The sequence below is a fragment of the Pelodiscus sinensis genome, chromosome 3 (genome assembly GCF_052426305.1).
Source record: "Pelodiscus sinensis isolate ZL-2025 chromosome 3, ASM5242630v1, whole genome shotgun sequence".
Lineage (NCBI taxonomy): Eukaryota > Metazoa > Chordata > Testudines > Trionychidae > Pelodiscus > Pelodiscus sinensis.
The window spans coordinates 46,647,698-46,675,573 of record NC_143054.1 but is presented as its reverse complement, the minus strand read 5'-3'; the positions used below and the strand labels follow the sequence as shown (position 1 = coordinate 46,675,573).

Sequence of the window (27,876 nt, the reverse complement as noted above, 5' to 3'; positions counted from 1 at the left end):
ATTCCTTTATCTATTTTTGAGGCAGATGTATCAATAAGTATAGTACATTGGAATCCAAACATCTGCCTTAAATGATTAATTTTAATTGGAGCAAAGAGAACAATATACAACAGGTATATTAGCATATTGCTCCATGACCTTTTATTTCTTTCCTATACATTTGAGGTTTGAGCCTATGGAAAAATACTCCTACGCATATGCCTATTTCTGCACACAATTTTAAAAGTGTACCTTATGGTTGGTTATATTTTCTGAGCTATGGAAAGAGATTTATCTGAACAATTTGAATCTGTTTGTAAATTGGAAGCTAAATCCAGTCACGAATCTGAAAGTTTATCCCAAATGTTTTAAATTTCATTTTTACATTTACATTAATGATTTTACCTTCTCTGCTTTTGTCAGCTATCGCTGTTTCCGATTGGCAGTGCTTTTTTTTTTTTTTTGTAAGAAAGGAAAACTCGTTGAGGGAAAAACAAAAACAAAACAAGAAAGCTTGTTGAGCAAAAAAACCACAATAGGGGCCCAAATGAGCCACCCCTTTAAGAGCCACAGCGCTGGGAAAATAGGCAACGGTACAAGTTCCAGGCCATATCGTCACAAAAAAAGCACTGGCTATTGGTATTCTTCCCTACTGAAAATGGTTTTTTTCCTAGATGAAATTTCATCACACTAGTAAATAATATGGTATTTTTAGACTCTGACTCCATTCCTACCTCTGAACTCCAGCAATGGGTAGGAACTGCCTACCCACCTTGTTTACAGTTTTAAATTAGTTTAAAACAAATCTTCTTCAGCAAGCATGGTGATTTTTTTACCTAATTAAACAATCCCTAGTGTGGATGCAGTTACATCAGTATAAATGTGTCTTATGGTAGTATAGCATATTTCTGCAAATTTACTTTTAAAATAAAATTATAACTATAATAAAAACAGTATAACAGTTTGCAAATATAAAGTGATACAAAATAGTGTAGACAAGCCTTGAGAACAGTACATCTAGATTGCATTAATATAAAAAGCTAGTTATAAGAAAACAAGCATGTAGGCTCAAAATCATTATTGTTGCATGAATTTCTCCTGTAGAATGGGAGCAACAGGACTTTAAATAAAACTATTGTTTTAAAATGAGGCGGGTAGCATGGTCTAATGTATAGGTCACTGATTATATTAAGGAGATACTATTTTTATTTTTGAGTTTGCCACTATCCTGCTTTATGACTATGAGGAAATGACTTCACCTATCATCAGTCACAGTTTCCCTAAATTATAAAATGAGAATAAGAATACTTATCTTTGCTCAAAGAATTTTGAGATCTAAAAGTGAAAAGGCTACTTAAAAGCAAATTAGCATAATTATTAACCATTAGGAAACTTTCAAGAGAGTTGTTGATAGTGGATACAGGCCAGACGTGCCGTGGTCCCGCCGCCCGCGTCCGATGCAACTTTGCTCCGCATCTCTCTGGTCTGCTGCAGGGATCCCCCCAGCAAACCAGGGAGACGCGGAGCAGTTTTTCTCACCGCAGAGGACGTGGGCGGCGGGAGCGCCACAGCGCGTCTCGGCGGTCTGCTGGGGGGGGGGGGGGGGAAGGCGCAGCTAGTTCAGGGTTCCTTCACCCCGTTCTTAAGTAGGGATCCGACATAAGTCGGATCCACGTAACCCAGGGACTGCCTGTACTACCTCAATGAAGCGAATTCCTAATTTAGGAAACACATATGACGTACCCGAGCTATGGGACTATGATGAATATAAATATACTATCCGCTCATCCAAGTATACAGGATCAATCCCAGATATACCACATCAAAATACACTAACGATCCACTAAAGTGTCTGCTTTTCACCATTTCCAATGATCGTGGAAAAATCTCAACCAGCACCAAGATTTGAAGCATATAAAAAGACAACAAGCAGGCCTATGGCACCTTAAAGACTAACAGATTTCTTGGGGATAATCTAGTGTGGGTAAAAACCACTTCACCACATGCATTGGAGTGGAAATTACAGAGACAGGGATCTGCAGGTTGAACCTCTTAATCCAGCACACTCTGGTTCAGCAACATCTGTGGTTTGGCATGATTTTAGTTAGCCGGATGTCCACCTATCATGGGGTATACTTCCAAATGTCTTCTAAGAGTCCACTAAACAGTGGAAGACTTGGTAATGCTGCTAGACAATCCTGACTTCCCATGGTTTGGCAAATTCTCTGGTTTGGCACCAGTGATGTCCCAGAGATGCCAGACTACAGAAGTTCAGCCTGTACTAGTACTAGTATGTCAAAAGAGAAAAGTTACTTATCAAGCGTAGAATCAGTATTAGCAAGGTCAATTCACTCCGGGTGGATGAGGGCTCTCTCTCAGCAGCTGATGTGGAGGTGTGAATACCAATAGAAGGAAAATTCCATTTGTAGGGAGATAACCAATCTAAAGCCTTATTCAGTCCTAATTTGGTCATGTTAAATTTGCAAATGAATTGCAGCACTGCTGTTTATCTTCGTAATCTGGTTTTGTAGAAGGATGACTTGCTTTTACATCCATTACTGACTGTCCAGGGAAGTCAAATTGTTCTCCTGCTGGGTTTTGTACGTTGTCTTTCTTGATGTCTGATTTGTGTCCATTTATCCTTTAGTGCAGAGACTGTCCAGTTTGGCAAATATATAGTCAGAGGGGCATTGCTGGCACATGATAGCATATAGCATGTTAGAAGATGTGAACGTGGAGGAGCCCCTGATGGTTTGGCTTATGTAGTTAGGTTCCGTGATGGTGTCACTGGCATAGATATTTGGACAGAGTTGGCAATGGGGTTTGTTGCAGGGATAGATTTCTGGGTTAATGTTTCTGTGGTGTTTTGTGTGTCTGCTGGTGAGTATTTACTTCAGGTTAGGGGGCTGTCAGTAGGAAAGCACTAGCCTATCTCACAAAGTCTGTAAGAGTGAGGGATCATTTTCCAGGGTAGGTTGTAGATTGTCAATGATACACTGAAGGGTTTTAGCTGGGGGCTTAAGTGATTACCAGTGGTGGTCTGTTATTTTCCTTGTTGGGCCTGTCCTGTAATAGCTGACTTCTGGGTATTAATCTGGCTCTGTTTCTTCACTTCCACGAGTGGTTATTTTACCTTTAAGATGTTTGAAAAAGGTCTTGTAGGTGTTTGTCTCAAAGAAGGCATCACTAATAACTAGGGCTTGACAAATCATGTAATCTACTCGCTTGTGGCGAGTAGATTGCAAGCCGGCACAGCCGGCGCCACCTGATATGCGCATGGCGAGCCCTGCTAATAACTGAGGTGCTTAAGACAAGTAAATACAGTAAAATCTGTGTTATTCGGCATGCTCAGGGATTAGGACATTCCAGTTATCTGAGGGTCCCCATCAACCTAGGAAAAACCAATGGACAATACTAGTAAAACTTACATTTTTAATATTGGTAGTTTTGTAGTGTGAGGCAGTCGGACTCACATTTCTATTTTGAGTTCAAGATTAGTACTTCTTAAATAATTTTTTTTAAGCCAATCACAGTAAACCAAGCCAGGCCTGTGTGCCTGAACATGTGACAATATTGTGGCTGGGGGCAATGCCGGTTAAAGTTTTCTGGTTAACAGAGTGCCAGATAACAAAGGTTTCACTGTAATGTTTTATTTACTGAACAGATGCTAGAAAGATGGCTGGCTATTGATTTGCAACTTGCAGGGTGACATCTTTCATTGGGGACATTTATTTTTATGAATCTAGGTAAAAGTAAATATACAACAGGAGACAGGACCAATAGTTTGGGGCCTTCCAGAACTGGATAAGCATATGTATTCCTGCATAAAAATACTATAGATCACTGATATTTAATCAATACACTGATTGTTTCTTCAGCAGGCATCCAAGAAAGACTAAGTTCAATGGTGCCACAGGACTGTTTGTTGATTTCAATAGGGCTTTCAAATTTTCCACCTATAGTTCAATCACCTGTGTATATCAGATGCTTTACCTTTCACTCATGAGGGAAGAAAAATATTTTCTGTTGGCTACAGCCTTAAAATAGGTTTTGGCCATCTAAAGTACATTTTTTAAAAATGTTCTTTGTTAAGCTTTGTGATCCATTTGGCTTCCCGCAGTAAGGGTAATAGTTGTCCTTTTACACAACCAACTCCTCAGCCAGTCTAACAGTGTAAGAAATTAGCTCCCAATATCAAAACATCCTTATTCCTTCATCATCTCTTGGTTACATCAGGTTTTCTGCAATACTTTATTAATGCTTGCTTTTAAGAAAGTACTGACATCTTGATAAAATTTTGCAAAACAGCATAATGTACTTTTATTGATTAAAATAGTTCAGTACAATGAAGCATTTTAAAACACATATATTTTGGAACTAATGGATTATTAGCATTTTATATTACATAGCATAGTGACTAATCCACATCACAATTTCCACTGACTACACAACATTATAACTTTCACACTTTCAGACAACATTACAAAACAGTATTCAAAAAAGAATGTTACCATTAACTGCCACCTTCAATAGGAATCTTTAATAATAAATTGCAGTAAAATTAACTTAAAAGAAACAGTGCTAAATCCCTCACCATCCCCACTACAATAAGTTTTAAAAAAAAAAGTTAAAATTCCATTTAGCTGCTTGGTAAAAACATTGCCAGCAAAAGTAATAATTCAGAGAAGCATTATTCTCTTCTTTTACAAGAAGAAAGATATGCTGACAAGTTGTACTGTGCATTGCTACGTGGATATTAAATTAAATTGAAAGGCAGTGCCTGACTCCTCATTACTGAGGAGTGCAAACAGAATATGCCCTACCTGAGTTATCCCAGTGGGAGGAATCTTGTATGACTGGAGCTTCTGCTTCAGCAGCTCAGGGTCACTGTGGCGAAATGGGCACCCTGACAAGGGAAAAAAACAAGCACACAAACAAGATTACTTACCCAGGACTTAGTCTCTCAAGTGTATTATTGTGCTAACTAAGCTGTTCTTAATTATCTATCAGCTTATTAATAAAGAAGTTAATTGCCCATGTGTAAAACTGCTTTACTCTAGTTATCAGGGTATTACAGGCTCAAGAGTTACATAAAGCACTAACAACATAAGCAGACCAAGATTCACATTTGTTGAATGGAAAACTGTTTTAAATTAGGTTCCTTTTTAACAAGCATAAACAGTCACAAAACAGCTATCACTTTGTCACATGTGAAGTAAACTCAAATACAAAAGGTAACGTTAGGCTGTGATGGGCACACACACAAGCAATAGGAAAACTAAAATAAAAGGGAAGAATGGCACAAGAATATTTATTCCATTGTAAAAAATATCTTGAAGAATCCCACCACTGCAGCACTAACAGAGGCTAAAACTAATTCTCACCCCCCCCCCCCCCACCGCAAATCAAAACACAGAATAGGTAGCAAAGTTTTCACAGTGCTATTTTAGCTCACTGAGCACAAACTATCTAAACAGGCTGGAGGCTTACTTTCATCTGCAATATAGACATATCCAAAGGCAGTGTTTCCCAAATAGTGCTCCACAGAACTCTGGGGTTCTGCAACGTGAAAGTAAGGGTTTGGTGTTTTTTTTCTTTTTCCAGGTTGACCAGTTTCCCCTGGCATTTTTGGGGTTTTTTAAAAAAGGGTTCCGTGGCCAAATAAAATAGGAAAACACAGTCTTAAGAGATTGAAGAGCACAATTCCTATTGAATGAATGCCTACAATTCCTTAGGAACTTTTGAAAGCATCCCCCTGGAATGCAGTGCACTACACACACAGTCAGTGTGTCACATAGCAGCCCAGCTGGATGAATAGTCCAACACACTACTTATCTGCCATAGTCTTTTCAAATTAACTTAGGACGAAGGAGTGGATAAAAGGACTACTCTAGAAACAGAAGGTTCTCCAGAAAATGTTGCACAGGGAGAAGTGTTAACATTTATTAAACTTAATGTAAAGGAATCAATCTTTACTAGCTGTCAGGTAATTGAAAATTTTTGCCCAAGCTCTGCTGAAAAATTAAGTTTCACACAGTACCAATGCTAATGTACAAGAAAGCACAAAGACTATTACATGAGAGTTTTATGTATCATTCTATACCAAGGATTGGTCAGATTTACAGAAATATGTGAAGTCGATATATTAAATTTTTATATAATCTTAACTTATTAAACAGACTAAAACCATGAGATTCAAAGTTGAACAGTACTGCTGAATGATTATCCTATTCAAAACTAAATAGGCATAATAATACTGGAGTTTGTTAGCCACTCAAAGTAGAGCTGTGAGAAACTTCAGGGCCTGTTTTCTAAGACACTTATAAAACAAACTGAAAAGTGTAAAAAAGAAAACCAGGAAGAAAAAAAAAAAGAGAGAAGCCATACTGAATTACAGTTGTACAAATTTCTCTTGCCTGACCTAGTTCAGTAATAAGACAAATCACCAGAAAAGTAATAGAGCACTGGCTTGGTAGCAATGATTGGCACAAGCTACGAACTAGTAACTCCTGCCTGTAATACACTCATCTACCCAGGTCTCTTCCAGAGCTTCTGGGTTCCATACATTCTGAACATGTCAGTTATAAATACTCACCATGATAATCCCCTTGACTAGGTGGATTGGAGAGGATTATCTTCATGCAGCTGAATGGTGTATAATCAGTCCTCTTGCCTTCTTTCCCATAGCTATGGCGGATGCTGTAGGCATATCCTTTGTCAAACTGAATGGTAAAAATATTTAAACACAGATTATTTGCACATGAACTGCATGTTTTGTCAGCTACTCTATAGGATGAAATACTATAAAAAATACCTGTCGTGCAAATGGAGAAAAATGGAGAATGATGAAACCAAGATATTAGGTTGGACATTAGGAAAAATTTCCTGTCAGTGTGGTTAAGCACTGGAATAAATTGCTAACAGAGGTTGTGGAATCTCCATATCCCCTCTTAAGTTAATTAGCACTGATATCACACTCCCATCTTTGTATCCCATTTTTTTCTCTCTTTTCAGCATCTGAGAAAGTGAGCGGTAGCTTATGAAAGCTTATACCCTGATACCCTAATAAATTAGTCAGTCTTTAAAGTGCCACTGGACTCCTTGTTGTTTTTCCATCACTGGAGATATTTACGGGAAGGTTAGATAAACTTCTGTCAGCGATGATCAAGACAGTGCTTGGTCCTGCTGTGAGTGCAGGGGATTGAACCTGATGAACTGGAAGGGACCTCAAGAGTTCTAGCATTCTATGTTTGTTTTGGGGGGGGAGGGAAGAGAGAGAGAGAAAGATTAACTGACCGAGGTCAACCATGGGTGTTTAACTGCTATGGAGACATTCCCTGATCAACATCCTTGTTAAAGACTGTGAGGCTATAGCCCTTGGACCTTAGATCAGACCTAGACAATTCTAGTCAATTCTAATTCCTAGACAATTAGATTTGGGAAACACCAGTAGATTCAAAGTAGAATGGAGCAGGCCAGAAAGGAGACAGAGGAAATCAGAGAGAGTCTGAAGTCTCTGAGCGGTTCTTCACTCCTGGTGGCAAGCTGAGGTAAGCAGCAAAGATATAGTGTAAAAGTCACTTTGTGGGTGATCTCAAGATCTGCAGAGGCACCTACAAAAGGAGTTTCAAAGGGAGTTATAGGAAGGATGTGAGGGGGTTTGCATTCCAAATTCAGCACTACATGTGGTATCAAGATGACCAGAAATAGAATAACTGTGGTGAACTGTACCAGCTGCATCATGTCATCTTTCCTGCCTAAAGACAGAAGATTTACTATGCGTGAAGTACAAATTGGTGGCAGTGCTAGAAGAAAATATTCTTGGATTGAAGAGGCAAAGTAAGATGTTACTGAGAATAATAGAAACAGAGGCGTTTTTAGAGTCAAGGTAGAATGGAGCAGAGGAAATCAGAGACGTAGCCTAGCAGTTTATAACCACTAAAAGCAAGAGGTCATGCATTTTACGTGGTTGGAGACCATGGCCATGCCACCAGAACATGGCCACCAGAAGAGAGAAGCAGAAGGAATTCCACACAGCAGGAAATTTGTTGGACCTGCCATGAGGGCAGGGGACTGGACTCGTTGACCTCTCGAGGTCCCTTCCAGTCCTAGTATTCTATGATTCTATGAAATTTCAAATCAGCACCAAACCCTCAAAATGGAAGCTACGGGAGACACGTTGAAAGATCCACCAGGTCCAAGGGAATGGAGAGATGCCCATGACACATCTCACCTGTAAAAAGCCAAAACTAAATAAAAAACAAACAAGCTTACCCCAAAAGAGTTCAACTGCCCAAAGAAGAAAGATGATTCTTGTTGGAAATTCAACACTCTGCACAATGCAAGAACACTCTACAAGGAACAGACAGACAATAAGAGAATATGCTACCTTTCTGGAGCCAAGAAATAAAAATGTCACTGAGATTTCACAGGCTTCTGACATCTATGGGCCAGGATCATGGTTCACTTAACTGTGGGGTATCTCACAGATAAGAGAGGAGTTCAGGAAAGTCTTAAGATGACTTAAGCATACATAAAATGACACACATAAATAAGAAGAATAATGTCCAAGGAACAGTCCTTGGCTAGAACTTTAACAGGGTTCAAAAAAGAGCTAGATAGATTCATGGAGGTTAGGTCCATCAATGTCTAGTAGCCAGGATAGGTAGGAATGGTGACCCTAGTCTTTGTTTCTCTAGAAGTGGGTGACAGGAGAGGGATCACATGAGGATTAGTTGTTGTATTCCCTCCCTCTGGGACATCTGGTATTGGCCACTGTCAGCAGATAGGATATTGGGCTGGATGGACTGCTGGTCTGATCCAGTATGGCCGTTCTATGTTCAGTGTTCTCTGACATCCTTCCTGACCCATGAATAAAAGATAATAAAGAAAATTCTGGAAGAGAGTCACTGGCTAGGTAATTTGTGCAGGATAGACAAATTTAGTTTTGTGGAGTGTTAATGCACCTTCCATGATAAGAGAAGACCATGCGGATTATGGTTTCCATCTAAGTAGAAGGAAGACCAATCTCCTTTGAGCAAGCTGATTCAACTAGTCAGGTGGGGGTTTGATTTATAATAAAAGGGAGGGTAAAAGAATCATAGAATCATAGAATAATAGGACTGGAAGGGACCTCGAGAGGTCATCGAGTCCAGCCCCCGCCCTCAAGGCAGGATCAAGCTCCGTCTACACCATCCCTGACAGATGTCTATCTAACCTGTTCTTAAATATCTCCAGAGAGGGAGATTCCACCACCTCCCTTGGCAATTTATTCCAATATTTGACCACCCTGACAGTTAGGAATTTTTTCCTAATGTCCAATCTAAACCTCCCCTGCTGCACTTTAAGCCCATTACTCCTTGTCCTGTCCTCAGAAACCAAGAGGAACAAATTTTCGCCTTCCTCCTTGTGACACCCTTTTAGATATTTGAAAACCGCTATCATGTCCCCCCTTAATCTTCTTTTTTCCAAACTAAACAAGCCCAGTTCATGAAGCCTGGCTTCATAGGTCATGTTCTCTAAACCTTTAATCATTCTTGTCGCTCTTCTCTGTACCCTTTCCAATTTCTCCACATCTTTCTTGAAATGTGGCGCCCAGAACTGGACACAGTACTCCAGCTGAGGCCTAACTAGTGCAGAGTAGAGCGGCAGAATGACTTCACGAGTTTTGCTTACAACACACCTGTTGATACAACCTAGAATCATATTTGCTTTTTTTGCAACAGCATCACACTGTTGACTCATATTCAACTTGTGGTCCACTATGACCCCTAGATCCCTTTCCGCCATGCTCCTTCCTAGACAGTCGCTTCCCATCTTGTATGTATGGAACTGATTGTTCCTTCCTAAGTGGAGCACTTTGCATTTCTCTTTATTAAACCTCATCCTGTTTACCTCTGACCATTTCTCTAACTTGCTAAGGTCATTTTGAATTATGTCCCTATCCTCCAAAGAAGTTGCAACCCCACCCAGTTTGGTATCATCTGCAAACTTAATAAGCGTACTCTCTATCCCAATATCTACATCATTGATGAAGATATTGATCAGTACGGGTCCCAAAACAGACCCTTGAGGAACTCCACTTGTTATCCCTTTCCAGCAGGATTTAGAACCGTTAACAACAACTCTCTGACTACGGTTATCCAGCCAATTATGCACCCACCTTATCATGGCCCTATCTAAGTTATATTTGCCTAGTTTATCAATAAGAATATCATGCGAGACCGTATCAAATGCCTTACTAAAGTCTAGGTATATGACATCCACCGCTTCTCCCTTATCCACAAGGCTCGTTATCTTATCAAAGAAAGCTATCAGATTAGTTTGGCATGACTTGTTCTTCACAAACCCATGCTGGCTATTCCCTATCACTTTATTACCTTCCAAGTGTTTGCATAGGATTTCTTTAATTACCTGCTCCATTATCTTCCCTGGGACAGACGTTAAACTGACCGGTCTGTAGTTTCCTGGGTTGTTCTTATTCCCCTTTTTATAGATGGGCACAATATTTGCCCTTTTCCAGTCTTCTGGAATCTCCCCTGTCTGCCATGATTTTTCAAAGATCATAGCTAAAGGCTCAGATACCTCCTCTATCAGCTCCTTGAGTATCCTGGGATGCATTTCATCAGGACCTGGTGACTTGCTGACATCTAACTTTCCTACGTGATTTTTAACTTGTTCTTTGTGTATCCTATCTTCTAAACTTACCCTCTCTCTGCTTGTATTCACTACGTTAGGCACACCTCCAGACTTCTCGGTGAAGACCGAAACAAAGAAGTCATTGAGCATCTCCGCCATTTCCAAGTTCCCTGTTACTGCTTCTCCGTCCTCACTAACCAGTGGGCCTACCCTGTCCTTGGTCTTCCTCTTGCTTTTAATGTATTTATAAAAGGTCTTCTTGTTTCCCTTTATGCCTGTAGCTAGTTTGATCTCATTTTGTGCCTTTGCCTTTCTAATCTTGCCCCTGCATTCGCGTGTTGCTTGCCTATATTCCTCCTTTGTTAATTGTCCTAGTTTCCATTTTTTATATGACTCCTTTTTTATTTTGAGATCGTGCAAGATCTCCTTGTTAAGCCAAGCTGGTCTTTTGCCATATTTTCTATCTTTCCTACACAGCGGAATTGTTTGCTTTTGGGCCCTTAACAACGTCCCTTTGAAATACTTCCAACTCTCCTCAGTTGTTTTTCCCTTCAGTCTTGAGGGAAGAGGGAAGACATGAATCCTCAGCACAAAATCTGAGATGTTGAGAATCAAATTAATCAAGAAACCAAAAGACATGAAGAAGAGAAATTTCTGGACTGTCTAAATACTAAGGCTAGTAGCATGGGTAACAAATTTATGACCATAAAGTTGATCTAATTGCTATTATTGAAACCAGGTATGTTAACATATTATTATTATAACCTATTTAGGAAGAGTCAAGAGAGAGAAAAGGAGAGGAGGACTGGCATTACTTGTTTCCTAGTCACTGAGAATGCGGAAGTTTATGAACTTGAATGCTTATTGATCACTGGTCTTAATAAATTAAGCATAAAAATAGGGTATTTGCTGGTGTCTCGTATAGATCACCAAATCACACAAGTGAACAGGATCATTGATTTCTTACACATCAATATATAATATGTAGGGGAAAAAACAGCATAATCATAGAACATTTCAACTTGAGTGACATATGCTGGAAGCCTCAGGCTGCCATTTCAAAACATTCTTGAAATTTCTCAACGTTATAGGTAAGAATTTCCTAACTCAAAAAGTCTTGTACCAACATGGGTGAATTCTGTATTAGACTTTGTCCTCACTGATAAAAAGGAAGTGATCACAGAAGTAAAAGTTAACTGTAGCTTAGGTACAAGTCAACCTGATACGATCACGTTTAGAATGTGCAAGTAAAATAAAACCCATACCAGTAATATTTATGCTTGCTGCTTTTATTAGGTTAATTTCACAAAGATGAAAACAATTATGAGTCAAATCAACAAGGAGGAAGAAATTAACTAGGAAAAGGTGAATTATAAGAATTCTTCACTAGATGTCCCAAACAAGCCAAAATCTCACAACTGAGGAAGAATGCTGTGCTGGTTTAAAAACCAACCTGGGTTTAGAAGGGAAGTGAAGACAGCTGTAAAAATAAAGAAAAACTAACATATAGTAAATGGAAGAAAGAAGCTGCTGATGGTCATGAATACAAATCAGAGTTAGGAATTGTATAAAATTGATAAGAGAAACCAAGGGATGCAAGCAAAAAAAAATATTTTAAAAAAAAATCTGTGGCTAGCAAAGGACAATGAGAAGGAATTTTTAAAATATATTAGGAACAAAAAGAATTCTGATACAGAACTGGTCCAGTCCTAGACAGAAATGGTTGAATTGTAACAACAGGAAAGGCAGACATGTTCAATAAATATTTTATTTTATTTGAAAAAAAGACAATGCAGTGCGCTCAAATGGTGATAACATTATTTCCATTCCACTATCATATCTATAATACGTTAAATAGAAGTTACTAAAAATCACCAAATCCAGATAACTTGCATTCATGAGTTTTAAAAGAGCTAGATCATTAATTTGATTTTCATTAAGTTATGGAACCCTATAGGAGTTCTATAGGAGAGGAAGATGGCTAATGTGCTAATTTAAAAAAATAATCAATGGAATGAACTAGGTAGGTAATTATACGCTTGTCAGTCTGACATCGATACCAGATATGACAATGACTGATAAGGGATTCGAATAATAAAGAACAAGAGGAGGGTAATTTAATTAATGCCAGTCAACATATGGTGATTAAAAACAGATAGACTCAAACTAACTTGATTTCTTTTTTTTTTTTAAAAGAGATTTCAAGTTTGAAATATGGAGTGCTATTTAGACTTGTGTAAAACATTTAACACGGTACCACATGACATTCTGATTTAAAATTACAATGATATACAACTGATATGGAACATATTAAATGAATTTTAAAAAGGACAAATAACAGATCTCAAAATAATAAAATAAAGAGGGAATAATCACTGAATGGACACGTTTCCCAGAATCCTCTCCCTCCCAAGGACTCCACTGGCCTCATATTATAACATCTTTATCTATGATACAGAAGAAATATTATAATCATTACAGATAAATTTGCAGATGACAAAATTCCAAAAGGACGTTGATACATCAGAAAGATTTCAGAGAAGAGTTAGGAGAATGTTTAAAGGTGTAGAAAACATGCCCTTATAGTGAGCTCAATCTATTTAAGCTTAAAAGAACATGGTAAGGGATAACTTGATTATAGTCTATAGGTACCTACACAGGAAATAAATATTTAATGATGGGCTCTTCAGTATAGCAGAGCGGTATAATATGATCCAATGAATGGAAGTTGAAGCCACACAAAGTAGATCAGAAACAAGACAAACTGTTATTGGTGACTGTTTCCATGGTTATTTACTATTTACCAAGTGTTGTATTAGATTCTCCATCCCTGACAATTTTTAAATTATTGAACTGTTTCTAAAAGATATCTCTAGAAATTTTTTGGAGAAATTCTATGTGGTACAGAGGAGTTCAGACTAGATCAGGGGACAGTACACCTAGGGTTACCTAGGGAGGTGGTGGAATCTCAATCCCTAGAGGTTTTTAAGTCTTGGCTTGACAAAGCCCTGGCTGGGTTGATTTAGTTGGGATTGGTCCTGCCTTGGGAAAGGGTCTGGCCTTAATGACCTCCAGAGGTCTCTTCCAGCTCTATGATTCTATACGGGTTACCTGTGTTCATCAGTCAGTCAGTGGCAGGCTTCCTGACACTTAATTTACTTGAACGTCCACAGGCACAGCCAATGGGAGCTTTAGGAAGCAACGGTCCAGCCCATACTGCTTCCTGCAGCTCCCACTGACTGGAAACCGTGGGGCTCTGTGCCTATGGACACTCAAGGAAACAGAGCATCTGACAGCCCGCCACTGGCTAACTCCGATGAATTGTGTGCAGTCAGAACACCAGAGGTTTCTTTGACCTGGACTAGTTGGTCCCTTAGATTCTTGTAAACTGTGGAAATGGAGCAGGTAGGATCATTTGAATAATTTTCATACATTATACAGTAGTGGCCCAGAGTGAAATATCACACAAAGTAACATTCCTAACACTGCACAATTATTTCAGAGAATTTAAGGTAACATATCAGAGGTACCATTTTCCTGAGGTCTGGAGTTTTGATATTTAACTGGTTAGTCAGGGTGAATCAAGAAATAATCTGAGGGTGCATCTAGACTGGCAAGACTTTGCGCAAAAGCAGCTGCTTTTGCGCAAAGACTTGCCAGCTGTCTACACTGGCCGCTTGATTTTGCGCAAGAGCACTGACGTTCTACTGTCCGAAATCAGTGCTTCTTCCGCAAATCCTTTGACGCTCCCATTCAGGAAAAAGCCCTCTTGCGGAAATGATTTTGCGCAAGAGTGCCAGTGTAGACAGGCAGCTAAGATGTTTTGCGGAAAAGTAGGCTAAACGGAAAAAAGCCCTAGTGGCCGCTTGGAGACTCTGTAGCCGCAGTCAGTTCCCGCACTTCCTGGTACCCGAGCCCCCTTAAAGCAGACGCAGGCTGCTAAGGTCACGAGGCAGGAGCCCTTCTCAGACCTCTGGCCAGAGGTCTGCCACGTGGCCCCTGCCGTCCTCAACAGCCACCCCAGAGCACGATGGCAGCTCCGGGGGGGGGGGGGGGGAGAGAGATCAGGCACCCGCACCCCCAGCACAGGAGACCCCCCCAGGGCCAGAAAAAGACAGGCCCCATCCTGGTCATCGGGGGAGCTGGAAGCCCTCATGGACCTGTGGCAGAAGAAGCAGCCCTCCACGACACCCGCTCCCGGCACCAGAACGAAGACATTTTTGCCCGCATGTCCCAGGTGCTTGCCCAGCGGGGCCATCCAACCCAGATCCTGGAGCAAGTCAGGGCTAAAGTTAAGGAACTGCGCCTGGGCTACGTCCGGGCCAGCGAGGGCCAGGGGGAAGGAGCCAACACCTGCCCCCACTACCAACGGCTCCATGCCATCTAGGGCCAGCCAGCACCACAAGCACTGGACATCCCCGTGGAAAGCAGCATGTGCCCCTCTGTCACCAGGACCACTGAGGCGGAGGAAGGAGACACCAGCAGCAGGTCCGAGGACAAGGACAGCACTGCCACCCTGCAGGCCCACTCCGGCAGCCCCGACGTCTCCCATGCATCCTTGGGGAAGGATCCACCGGTGAGTGTTGCACTCACAAGTGCGGGGGGAGCCAGGCTCCCGGAGGGGGGAGGGGGAGAGCACGTCACAGGCCACACGAGCTGCACGCTGTGTAGCATTAGGCAGTAAGCAGCACGTGCAACCAGGTGACCGAGCGGCATGTGGCCGCGGCAGGCAGCTCCAGGGCACGCTGGGACCATGCTGCTCACACACATCCGGTGGGATCAGGGGGGAAGGTTAGATGCAGGCTGGAACCAGCCAGGGGCCCAGGGACTCAGGTCAGAGCCCACACCTCCGCAAGGGTGCAGCACGCAGAACGGCACACTGTCCCATGCCTGGCTGTGAGGAACAGCTAGCTGCTTCTGGGAAAACCACAGCATCACAGCCCTGTGAGTGTGGCCCCCACTGAGCCCCTCGCCTGCTCCCGGTGCCTTGGCTGGCCAAGGGAAGTCCCTACTGCGGCCCCACATGTCCCTGGGCTACGTGTGTGAGGGCTAACGGGAGGGGGAGGAGGGGAAGCACTCAGGACGGCCCTAGGGCCACCTCAGTTTTGCTGTAAGGATGGTACACTCCCCAGTAACCCCTAGTTCCGTCCAGGAGACATCCCACACATGATGGGGATCTGAGAGCCCAGACAACGTCTGCCAGATGTGCTCCCAGGCACTGTGTGGGGATTCATCTTGCTCCCTGTCAAACACCATTGATTAGTTCAAAGCCTCACAGCCGCCACCGGCAGGGAGTTCCACACGTTAACACAACACAAGCCACCCCCCTCCCCTCCAACCCTCAACGGGGCCAGGACACAGACTGGTGGTTCCAATACATGGAGGAGGACCCTACTCCAGGGGCACTCCTGTATGCAAACATACAACATGGGAAGGAGGGGGGTCACCAAGTGGGCCCAAGCCACACTACTGTGGTGTCACCTGGGCTCAGGGGTGGAGGGCATGAGATGTGGGGACAGTGGCCAGGCTGCCTGACTGACCCATCCTTTCTTCTCTTCCCTGCAGTGGGACCAAGCACAAGCCGGGGACCCTTTAGTCCTGCAGCAGCAGCACCCCCAGCCGCTCAATCACCGTGGTGGTGGCTCTGCCACTGGGACCAGCTCCTTCGGCGCCACGTGCAGGCCGTCTAGGCAGCCATCACTCGGCGCCAGGAGGCCTGGGGCTCCTTCCAGGCCCAGTGTGTCTGCATGGCAGATTCCATCGCAACCCTCACCGCCCACATTGGCCATGCCATCCAGGATCCCCACATCCCCATCCGTGCCCTGGAACATCAAGCAGCCCATTTTATCAATCGGAAGGGGTACTTCTCCGTCGTGCTCCAGGCCCTCGTGGACCACCGTGGCTGCTTCACAGTTATGAGGGGTGGTCCGGCAGGGCCCGTGATGCCCGCATCCTAAGAAACTCCAGCCTGTTTTCAGGCCCTTTTGATGGGGCCCTACACAGGACAGATGCCTGAACTGGGCCCACAACCAGGTCGAGTGCGCCTTTGGCTGGCTGAAGGCGCGCTTTCGTTGTTTGCTCACCCGTCTCGAGATGGGTGAGCAGAACATTCCTGAAGTTGTGGTAGCATGTTGTGTGCTCCACAACATCGTGGAGCAGAAGGGGAAGGCCTTCCTCCTGGCGTGGATGGCAGCTGAGGGGCAGGCGTTTGAACAGCCCTCAACAGCCATCATCTGTACCACAGTGGGGTGCACATCTGGGAGGCCCTGAAGGATATGTTCCCCCAGGCCCTACAGTAGGGTCACTTCTGACTCCCGTCTACATCTCCCTCCCATCCCCAATCCTTCCCCTCCACTCCTCTCACCTCCCAATAAACAAAACAAAACCACTTTTTCTTAAAACAGAAAACTTTTATTTGTCTTAGCAATAGAGAAGAAGTGTGGGCAGTGGGAGGGGCCTCTGAACTGGGAGGGTGGGAGGAAGGGGCCTCTGAACTCGGAGGGGGAGGAGGGGGAGGCCTCTGAACTGGGAGGGGGAGCTACTGGCGAGAGGGGGGCACTCTTGCCAGTGCCTCTGCTGGGGTGGAGGCCTCACTGGCCTTCAGGCTGGGTTGGGGCAGGCAGCACGGGGAGGTGGGCAGGACGGGGTATGGCAGGTGGGGGCATGGCGGCTGGAGGAGCGGCTGGAGGGGGCATGGGCACGGCAGGGAGGGCAGGTGGATGTGGCAAGGCCATGCCATAGTGCACGGGTGGTAATAACGTCACACATGCAGTCCCACCATTGCAGAAACTGCCCCCATGCCTGCTGCCGCCACTCCAGGTCAGTGTCGATTTTTCTGGTGACCAGTGCCTCAATTCTCTCGACGGCCTGGACATGCCGCTGTAGTAGCTGGTCCCGCTGCCTGGCCCGCCAGACTGGTGCCTGGGCGGTTGGGGGTGCTGCTGCTGCCGCAGGGATGGAGAGTCCCTTGGTCCTGGATGGTCCTGCTGCAGAGAACAGAGAAAATGATGGGGCAGCCCTGCCCACACTGTCCCTGCCCCCTGTGTCCTCCACCCTGAGCCCAGGTGACACCACACAACTGTGGCTTGGGCCAACTCGGTTTCCCTGTGTGTATGTTTGCATAAAGGACTCCTCCTGGAGTCAAGTGATCCTCCATGGATTGTAACCCCTTGGGAGACATCACTGTGACTGAAGACCCCTTGTCTGTGTCCTGGCCACTTGGCATGTGTTGTGTCAGCCTGTGGAACTCCTTGCCAGGGGAGGCTGTGAAGGCTAGGACTATTAACAGAGTTTAAAGAGGAACTAGATAAATCCCCACATTGCATAGGAGCAAGTATGGCAGACGAGGTCTGGGCTGTCGGACCCCTGTCAATTGATGTCCTTGGAGACGGAGCCAGGGTGACTGGGGAGTGTATCATCCTTGCAGCAAAACTCAAGTGGCCATAGGGACAGGCCGATTGCTTCCCTGCTCCTCCTCCCACGAGCCCCCAGGGAAGTGTGTGGCTGCAATGAGGGGATTCCCTCAGGGGCAGCTTAGGGACCAGGAGCAGGTGAGGGGCTCCGTGGGGGCCATGCTACAGGGCTGGCTCGCTGCAGTTTTCCCAGGAGCAGCTGCTGTGTCGCACAGCCAGGCATGGCTGCCTGCTGTCTGTGTGCGGCACACTTAGGGAGGTGTGGGGTCTGGCCTGAGCTCTTGAGGTCTTGGCTGCTTCCAGCCGACACCCCTTGTTCCCCCCAAGTCAGGACATGCGCGAGCAAGCAGGGTATCAGGCGTGCCCTGGAGCTGCCTGCCGCGTCCACATGCCACACAGTCAGGCTGCACGAGGTTGCACATGCTGCGTGTTGTTACACAGCGTCCATCTCAAACTGCCTGAATGATCCTCCTGCTCCCTCCCACTCCCCCCTGGGCATCCACCTTCCCCCAGCCTTGAGAGTGAGAAGCACAACACTCACCAGAGGATCCTTCACCAGCCTCGGATGAAGTCCAGGAGACATCCTGGCTGCTCGGCACTGGCTCCAGGTAGTAGTAGCTGGTGCTACTGCAGTAGTAGCGGTGCTACTGCAGTTGTCTCCCTCGTCCTCGGATCAAGACCCAGTGGGCAGGTCACCCTCCTCCTCTGCATCACATGGCCTGATCACTGGGAGGCGCAGGCCAGTGTCTACTGGCACTGAGGGTCTTGAGACTGCAGTCTCGCCAAGGATGGCATGGAGGCTGTCATAGTGGGGGCAGGTGTCGGCTCCTGCCCCCGGCCGCCTGGACATAGCCCAGGCGCAGCTCCTTCACCTTAGCCCGGACCTGTTCAAGCATCTGGGCCAGATGTCCCTGCTGGGAGAGCATCTGGGTCGTGCGGCTAAAAATGTCTGCATTCCTGCGATGAGCACAGGAGTCGTGGAGGTCTTCCTCCTCAGCCCACAGGTTGAGAAGGGACTTGACCTCTGCCTGGGACCAGTAAGGGGCACGCCTCTTGATTCCCCTCCAGGCTTCCTGGGAGCCCTGGGGTGGCTGCCGGGAGGAGGGTGCAGGCTCTCGGGGGTGTCCCTCTAGAGTAGACATCTCCTCTGGGGAGCTCATGGGTACAAGGGGCAGAGCCGTGTGCTGGAGCTGCTGGCTGTGCTGCTGCTGCCACACGGCCTCTGCAGGCTGCGTGTGGCTTTAAGGAGAGGTCCGGTAACCAGGAAGTAAGGAGCTGTGAGTTCGGGTACAGAGCATCCAGGTGGCCACTTGGCTTTTTTCCTGTGAGGCCAGTTCTTGCGCAAAAAACTCTTGGTTGCCTGTCTACACTGGCCTCTTGAGAAAGAACACTTGCGCAAGAAGGCTTCTTCCTGCTAGGGAGTGTCAGAGCTCTTGTGCAAGAAGCCCTGTTTTCTGACGCTATACTGTAGATTTACTTGCGCAAGAACGCACATACAGTGTAGACAGCTGGCAAGTTTTTGTGCAACAGCCATTGTTGCACAAGAACTGTGCAATGTAGACACAGCCCTACAGTTTTGTATAGTGAAAATCTTTTCACATTGTTCCCTTTCATACTCAAAAATTGCTTTTAATACCTAATACATTTTATGAGGAGAAGCAGGTCTTGCAGTAAATAGAAACAACAACTATGTAATAGTAAAATGACTTTAAGACAGGTTAAACAGATGCATATTTCACTCTTTCTTTGTAGTTCCCCAGTGCATCTGTACATCTCTGTAGTCTTATATATGGACAGTTAACTGATTGGTGCAGACAAAGCCTTTTTGTTCTCTTTGAACAAACCTTTGTACTATGGGGTGCTCGTCCACACCTGGGATACTAGATGCTAAAGTCATCAAAATAAATATTGTTATTGCTATTATTGACAGACATGGATTTTCTAAGTGACTCTTTCATATTGTTTAGTTCAGTGGTCCCCAACCTTTTCAGGTTGGCGGGCGCCAGGGGGCGTGGCCGTTCACCCGCCGGGCGCCAGGGGGCGGGGACACTTGCCCGCCCGGGGGCGGCCCCCCCCCAGCCGCATGCCCAGGGGCAGGGCCCCCCATAGCCGCGCACCCGGGGAAGGCGCTCCTCCCGTAAGCGCCGCGCGCCCGGGGCTAGCGCTCCCCCCGTAAGCGCCGCGGGGCCGGGGCCGGGGCGGCGCTCCCGGGGGCGGGGTCAAGGCCGGCGCCGGAGCTGGCAAGGGTACGCGCGGCACCGCCGGGACCGGCCATGTGCCCGGGGCTGGCACCTGCCAGCCCAGATTACATGCGCCCGCGGAGCAAAGAGCCCGGCGGGCGCCATGGCGCCCGCGGGCACCATGGCGCCCACGGGCACCGGGTTGGGGACCACGGGTTTAGTTATTCCAACCAGAGCATTCTGACTGAAAATTGAAACTGAAGAAAAGTGTTTGGAATAACCAAATTTTTATAAAATCAAGTTTGAAGGAATTAGATCATTTGTCCACAAGAAGAAATTGCTTTAACCCTAAAAGCTGTATCTAAACATCTTTGAATGGCTTCAAATTGTCTCTATACGAGGCTGAATAAATTGTGCCATGTACAAAACATACAGTGATGACAGAGATATTGGTGCATAAAGTTACAATGAAGCCTACTGAAATATTTTACGTTTACAAGTATTATGATGGAAGTAACATCTTATAAGATTTGCAAGCAGTCAGGAGGTTTTATAACATGTATGAATCGAAATTTGACATAGTAAATCACAACTTGGATTTTGTTTTGGGTAACATTAATAGACATTATGCTGTTAGATCAGTTCATTTTTTTTTAAATGAGAAGTCCACTTCTTTTATCTCTCTAGTATACACTTTCCTATACAAATAGGAATTGTCTATTGTAGTTTTAATAAGACTTATTATAGTTTTCTTAATCTATATTGATAAAACTTATTTCATAGATCAAATAAAGTCATGCTAATCTTTTTTTATTTTCATGCCCTGCCTTCAGGAAATTTGAATTAAAGAAATTTGTATCTCAATGGTTGAATCAACATTCACTTGCAACCCACTTTCAAGTACTTAAATTAGTTTTATTATTGCTTGTATGGGAACAGCAGCAGGAGATGGCTAGAGTAATTATATATATTTTTATATAAAATGCTAATGTATTCAGACAGGAGGCTTCTGTGTTCTGGAGTTATTCACTCAGCCTAGCTATTTGTACCCTGGAAGCTCCCCTCTAAATATCTTCAAGCCATCTTATTTTTGAATATGTTTAAATGATTCTATTGAGCCTTTAGAAGAACTTTTAATTCACTACAATTTTGTCTGAAATGAAATTTCCTCCCTTCAAATGGAGAGGGAAGAAAATTATTAACTATGAGCTGAATGGCAACATGTTTTCATATCAACAGTACAGAAGAATTACAATAAATTTCATCACTAACATGAAATGCACTGACATACTTCTAGTTGAACATTTATTTATTCAAATCATTCTACATTTTACTTGAACTGAATCATATGATTGCTTATAACATTCTTCTATGATTGTTACAAAGCCTACAGTAGATCACTAATTATAGTCATACACGCAAACTTCCTTAATAGGGTTATTTTGTTTGACTTGTAAACCAATTTTTCTTGAAAATGTTCATATTCTAGTCCTGTAATAAGCCACTACCCATTACCACATCTATCCAAGTTTCATAAAGAAATGGCTATAATGGCACCTAAAGCCAGGGTCAGTAATATGAAAAGATGATTACCCTGGCCTCTCTCCTACAGTAGCAAGAGGCTTTGGGCAGAACTAGATGAGGTAGTATCCTTTCTTCCCTCCCTCCTCCTTACAACTTCCAATGCTTTGCCTTCAATGAAATCTGCCTGTTTTCCTTGGTTCTTTTTCAGCCATAGTGTTTGGAATCTTTTTTCTATCATTACATTGCACATAGTCCATCTATTCTCTACTCTTCTTTAGAGGTAGCTATCATCTAACATTCTCCTGGAGCTGCTTCTACCTCCCCTCTCACTTTGATACTTGGATATGTCTATTTCTTTCTTCATTCTTCTATCCTTAATTTTAGAAAACATCAAATTCCATGGTTACTGATTTGTCTGACTTCGATGCCTCATTTTCATTTACTTCTTTTATTTCCATTTCCGAACTAGCTCTCCAACTCATCACCTTTATTCACTCTCTTGGCCTACTCACTTTGAAATACTGTTCCCCTCAGACACTTCCATTTGAAATCCCCCTTCTGCTAACCACCAGTGGTACCAATTCTGCTCCCACCTCTTCCTAAACCAATCCTTCTTTCATTTTCACTCTGTGTGGCACGCAAAATATACAAGGTACTTTCCTAAATATAAGCAGCCATAGTTTCTGCCCTAAGAATGTACACTCTGTCTACTCTACACTGAAGGGTTTTTGTGTAAGAAGTCTTTTGCGGAGGAGTTCTTGTGCAAAAATTTCTTGTGCAAAAGCACGTCCATCCTTAAAATGCATCACAAAAGCTTTCACAGAATTGCCATCAGAGCACCTGTACTTTTTCGGATAGAAGAAGCACAGGTTTCTAGTCGGTTACTATTTTCACAAGAAACCCCTGCGGAGCATCCACACATGCCTTCTTGCACAACAGCTGTAGTGCAAAAAGGAATTATGCCTCATTGAAGGTTTACCTACATCCCAAAAAGCCCTCTGTTTTGCCATTTAACTGTTGATTTACTTGCGCAAAAGCGTGCTTGAGGTGTGGACGCTCCGCAGATTTTTTGCATAAAAACCCTGCAGTGTAGATGCAGCTTCTGACAAAAGAAAGGGAAACTAAAAGTGGGTGAAATGGATACAAAATAAGGAAAGCAATCAGAAGGATTACTGGCACCTCTTGTTAGTCCATTTCATTTGGTGAACCCTACTTATTGTGTTGTAAGTAGAGTTATAATTAACTCTACCTTATTTATTTTCTTTACATATCCAACCCAGTTCCAGTCTTATTAATCTCCCCTCATATGGAAGCCATTCTATGCCCATAATTCTTTTTACCCTTTTTTTAAAACCTTTTCCAATTCCAAATATATCTTTTTTGAGATGGGATTCCCACAGCTACACTCATGATTAAGATGTGGGTATACCATGCACTGATATAGAGGGAAATATTTTCTCTTATTTCCTATTCCTTTCTTCATGATTCCTACATTTTGGTTGTTTATTGTTATTTTTACTGCCACTACAGAGTCGATGTTTTTATAAAACTATCTACAATGTCTCAGAGTTCTCATTCTGGAGTGGTAACAGCTAATCTAGACTCTACCAGTTTGTACGTATTGTTGGGATTATTTTTCCAATGTGCATTAATTTGCATTTATCATTACTGAATTTCATCTGCCATTCTGCTGCCCAGAATCTTTTTGTAACATTTTGCAGTCTGCTATGGACTTACTTATCTTGGGTAGTTTACTATTATTTGCAAAATTTTCCATCTCGGTGTTTATCCTTAATGAGTTACCAGTCCATAAGAGGACCTTCCCTCTTATCTCACAACAGCTTATTTTGGTGAAGGATCTTGTCAAAGGTTTCTGAAAATCTAAATCCACAGGATCATCCTTGTTAACACTCCTTCCCCCCAAAATATCTAGCAGAATAGTGAGGTATGATTTGCCTGTACAAATATCATGATGACTCTTCCCCAACAAATTACAGGCACCTATATGGGACTGATGGATTGAAACCATCTGCTTCGTACTGAAGTTAGGTTTACCAGCCTATAATTACCAGGATCACTTCTGGGAGCCTTTTCAAAATTTGGAATCACATGAGCTATCTTATAATTTAAATCAACTTCTCTGCCAGATGATTGTAAGTTATATAACACAGTTAGTAGTTTTGAAATTTCACATTTGAGTTCTTTCAGAACTTTTGGTGAGTAACTTCTGGTCCTGATGATTTCTTATGTTTATCATTTCCCCCCCCCCAAAAGTCTCCTCTAATGATGCCACAATCAGGACAGTTCCTCAGATTTGTCAGCTAAAAAGAATGGCTCAGGTTTGGGAATTTTCTTCCCAGCCTTAACTATGAGGACTGAAGCAAAGAATTCCTTTAGTTTTTCTGGATGGCCTCATATTTCTTGAGTACTCTTTTACAATCTAAACCATCCAGTGGCCCCCTTGGTTTTTAGTAAGCTGCCTGCTTCTGTTGTAATTAAAACATTTTTTGCTATTACTTTTTTGAGTCTTTGGCTAGCTGTTGTTCTAACTCTTTAAGTGGCTTTCCTAATTATATTTTTATATTTAATTGGCCAGTTTACGAGCCTTTTTATTCTTCTTTATAGGATTTAGCCAGGTTGGCACTTTTTTTGGTTTACTATGGCTTCTTTTTTTTTTTTAAATATTGGGGTAAAATATTTATGTTGAGCTATTATGGTGTCTTTAAAAAGTTTCCATGCAATTTTCAGGGATTTCACTTTTGACACTGTACTTTTTAATTGGTATTTAACTAACTTCTTCATTTTTGTAGCTCTACTTTCTGACATCAAACGTTTAGTGTGATCCTTGGCCTTGCTTTCCCTTGCTGAGTTCTCCAAGTTTGGTCTTACAGCAATCAGTTAGCCTGTAACTCTCACATTTAGGATTAAAATCCTACTGCGGGATGATTCTGGGTATATTAATCAACTACACCTCTGTCTATCATTCGGGCACTCAGAGGAACAAAGCGCCCTGCACTGTGTCAAGGACAATGCAGCAACTGGCCTGGCAAATGACAGCCGAGAAGCAAGTTAGTAAGGAGTGGGGGCCGTGGTGTTACCTACCAACCCTGTGTTCTTGGGAATCAGGGAGCGACATTCATGGAAAGCCATCCTCCCCCCCCTTCCCCTCAGCCTTTTCTAGAATCAGACAAAGCAATGAAAAGGCCAAGGAAGACACACCTAAATTAATTAAGGAAACACCCCAGCCTCATCTGCATTTAAGATAGAACTCATTAGCATACAGAATGGAGACCAGCTCTTCCAAGGCAGGATCCTCAGTGAACTATGGGATACCGAAAGCAGAGAAGCACTGCCTGATGGGAAATCTCTACTCCAGATGCTAATGAACCCAGGCCTGCTCACACCCAAATTAGTCATCAGACCATTCTAGTAACGATCCTATTGACATCTAAAATACTGAAACTGCCTAGTTGCATTGTGAGCACATTCAAGGAACATCACTCATAACCAGGGATGATCAGTCTCTATTGTCTCTCTTCTTTCTCTTTGAACTATTGTCCTATCCCTATAAAAACTCCTATCCTTGCCCCAAGAAAAACTGTTCTGATGCCTGGATGTAAACTTTGCATCAGTTCCATTGAGACTTCTTCATCTCCTACCTGATCATGCTGAGGGCTCTGCTCTGTTTGTCTCCTGCCCTCTGGATCCCTGGCTACCATCATCATCTGGGAACACTGATTAGTGCAAGCTCCATGGAGTGGTGAGGTCTTTCTCTCTCTCTCTCTCTCTCTCACACACACACACACACACACACACACACACACCCACCCACCAACTATCTCTCTAAGCATAGTCTCCTGACCCTGTCCTGTGTAAACTGTTATATGGTTAGCTAGCACTAACATTTTTAATCAGTTCCGATTTAGATTTAATATTGTAACTGTTTTGTGTTTGGCTCCCTATATATATATATATATATATATATATATATATATATATATATATATATATAAAATCACTTTCATTGTTAAGCTGGTTGCTTCTCTCTCTTTTCTTCTCTTTTGCTCACTCTTCCTCAAGGGGTGTTGTTTTGGCTTTCCCATTCGCTCTGCAACAACACTTCTCGTACCCAAGCTAAAGATCCCTGTAGTGCCCAAAGTCCTGTAGGATTTGCTCATCTTGTGGTTTACCAGTGAATGATTGTGGTGTGAAAGTGGGGATAGAGAAGTGCTGAACCTGAGGGCGTATGAGGATGGCAGCTTAAAGTGCTGTTTAATCCAGCCCATTGAGTCCAAAGACACATGAGGGTGCAGCATGGCATTGCCGTTAGACCCAGCTGAGTCCAGGGACATATAAGGGGGTCCGCTTGTGAGTGCTCATTACCCAGCCCTCTCAGATGTGCTCTGTTAGTGGGTATGAGTGTCTGTGTGTATTGCTAAGATGGTAAGAACCCCATACTAAGGAACCTAGTTCATGCAGGAGAGCTCCAGTGGGAGGAGGAATTCAGCTCTATATGAGAGCACAAGTAAGCACAAGCAGCACACTGATAGAATTGTTAACCTTCCCCCAGTCCCATAAGAGTAACCCTAATAAATGAACATACCCCAGAGTAATGGGCAAATCTGGTAACAGTGGGGAGATGCGGGCTTCCTCATCCCCCCCAGCTGAGGAGAACTTGCATGCCTTCCTGACAGGGACCCAAACATCCAGGGGCCAAGGTGGCTTTGGGGAGGGGGCCCCCTCTCATAAGTTTCCTCTCCCCTCAGCCACCACCCAGCCCTGGAGCTGCAGCTCGGGCAGCACTTGCCCTCTAGTGGGGTTCTAGCAGCTGGGCATGACTTCAGTGTCACCTGGCAGGGGCACCGTGAGGCAGAAAGGGAGGCAAGAGGAGTGGGGAGCACCAAGGCTGCAGGCTGGAGGAGGCAGGGACAAGACTCTGAGGTGAAGGCACAGGAGGGGCTGGAAGGCAGCTTCACACTCTCTGCCTTCCTCCGAAGCAGGGAAACAGCCCCAGAACAAGCCCCCCTCTTCCCGGCATCCACCACACCTCAGCCTGGCTCCAGCTTGCCCCCAGTGGCTAGCTCGGGTGCCTCGGAGTGCCCAGCCACTGTGCGTGCAACCTAACCTACTGCTGGGGAAGGGTGAGGATGTCGGCCGCTCGTGCGCCACGAGCCCAATGCAGCCTAATCTGCAGCCTCCCTGCCTGCCCCCTGGAGCTGGTGTTGCAGCCTCATGGCTGCGTGCCAGCTGCAAAGCTCCAGTGGCAGCATGGGCTTCCCATTGCATGACGTGGCAGGGCTTAGCTCTTGCCACAGACCATCTGCATGCCACTCAATCAGTTTGCATGCCACTTAAGGCATGCATGCCACATGTTGCTGACCCCCTGGTCTAAGAACTGTAGTTTGTCCTTATGCAATATTATGTATGGAGACTTGGCCACTGAGGCGTGTAACTATCTTATTTGGCAAGCTAAAGTGTCAGACACAAGTAACACTGTATTATGGATGGATGCTATACCGAATGTGTTGATAAAGGTTCAAAACAAGGATTCGTTTAAGATTAAAACTGTATTCAAATCCCAAACTGGAAAGTCTTTTCTAATTGATAGATATAAATGAGCCAAGGCCTTTACAATTCTGGAAACAGTTTGGTGAGAAAAACTGCAGAGCTTTTTATATGGGGGTGAAACAAACAGCTGCAAACTGAACCTTAGTGGAACTGAACATCATCCAGATGGTTTCAAAGACAAAAGATGGTCTAAATTAGTTTCTCTCAACCTTTATTTTTTATGAAGAACCCCTTTTTTAAAACAAGTACCCCCAGTACCTACAGTTTTCAGACACACAATTTTTTTCTACCATTGCAACACATCTGTTTAAACAATTTAATTGTAGCTGGGTGGGCGATGACATTTTTGGGTGTAAAAAGTACAAATAATAAAGTGCTGTGAAATTTAAAACAAAAATTCAGTTCTCCACATTTCAGTTGTGCTCACGTACCCCCCAGACTTCTCGAGGACCCTTAAGGGTACTCGTACCACTGGTTGAGAAACACTAGTCTAAATTAGCTAGAAGCAACGAGTCCTATGATTCAATCTACCTTTGTTTAGATAATATTGAAAAACATCTTCATTTAGCTAAACA

At 43.9% G+C, this 27,876-nt stretch overlaps 1 protein-coding gene across 4 annotated transcripts in view; it reads right to left on the bottom strand.

Moving 5' to 3' along the window:
- The window catches only part of PRIM2 (DNA primase subunit 2), a 219,443-nt gene that overhangs the window by 24,621 nt on the left and 166,946 nt on the right, over positions 1 to 27,876 (bottom strand). For all 4 annotated transcript variants that reach the window (XM_075923673.2, XM_075923677.2, XM_075923676.2 and 1 more), the window contains 2 exons: positions 6,575 to 6,701; positions 4,803 to 4,885 (listed from right to left, as the gene is read on the bottom strand). In XM_075923673.2, the coding sequence (XP_075779788.1) occupies positions 4,803 to 4,885; positions 6,575 to 6,701 (210 nt within the window). The remainder of the gene's footprint in view (positions 1 to 4,802; positions 4,886 to 6,574; positions 6,702 to 27,876) is intronic.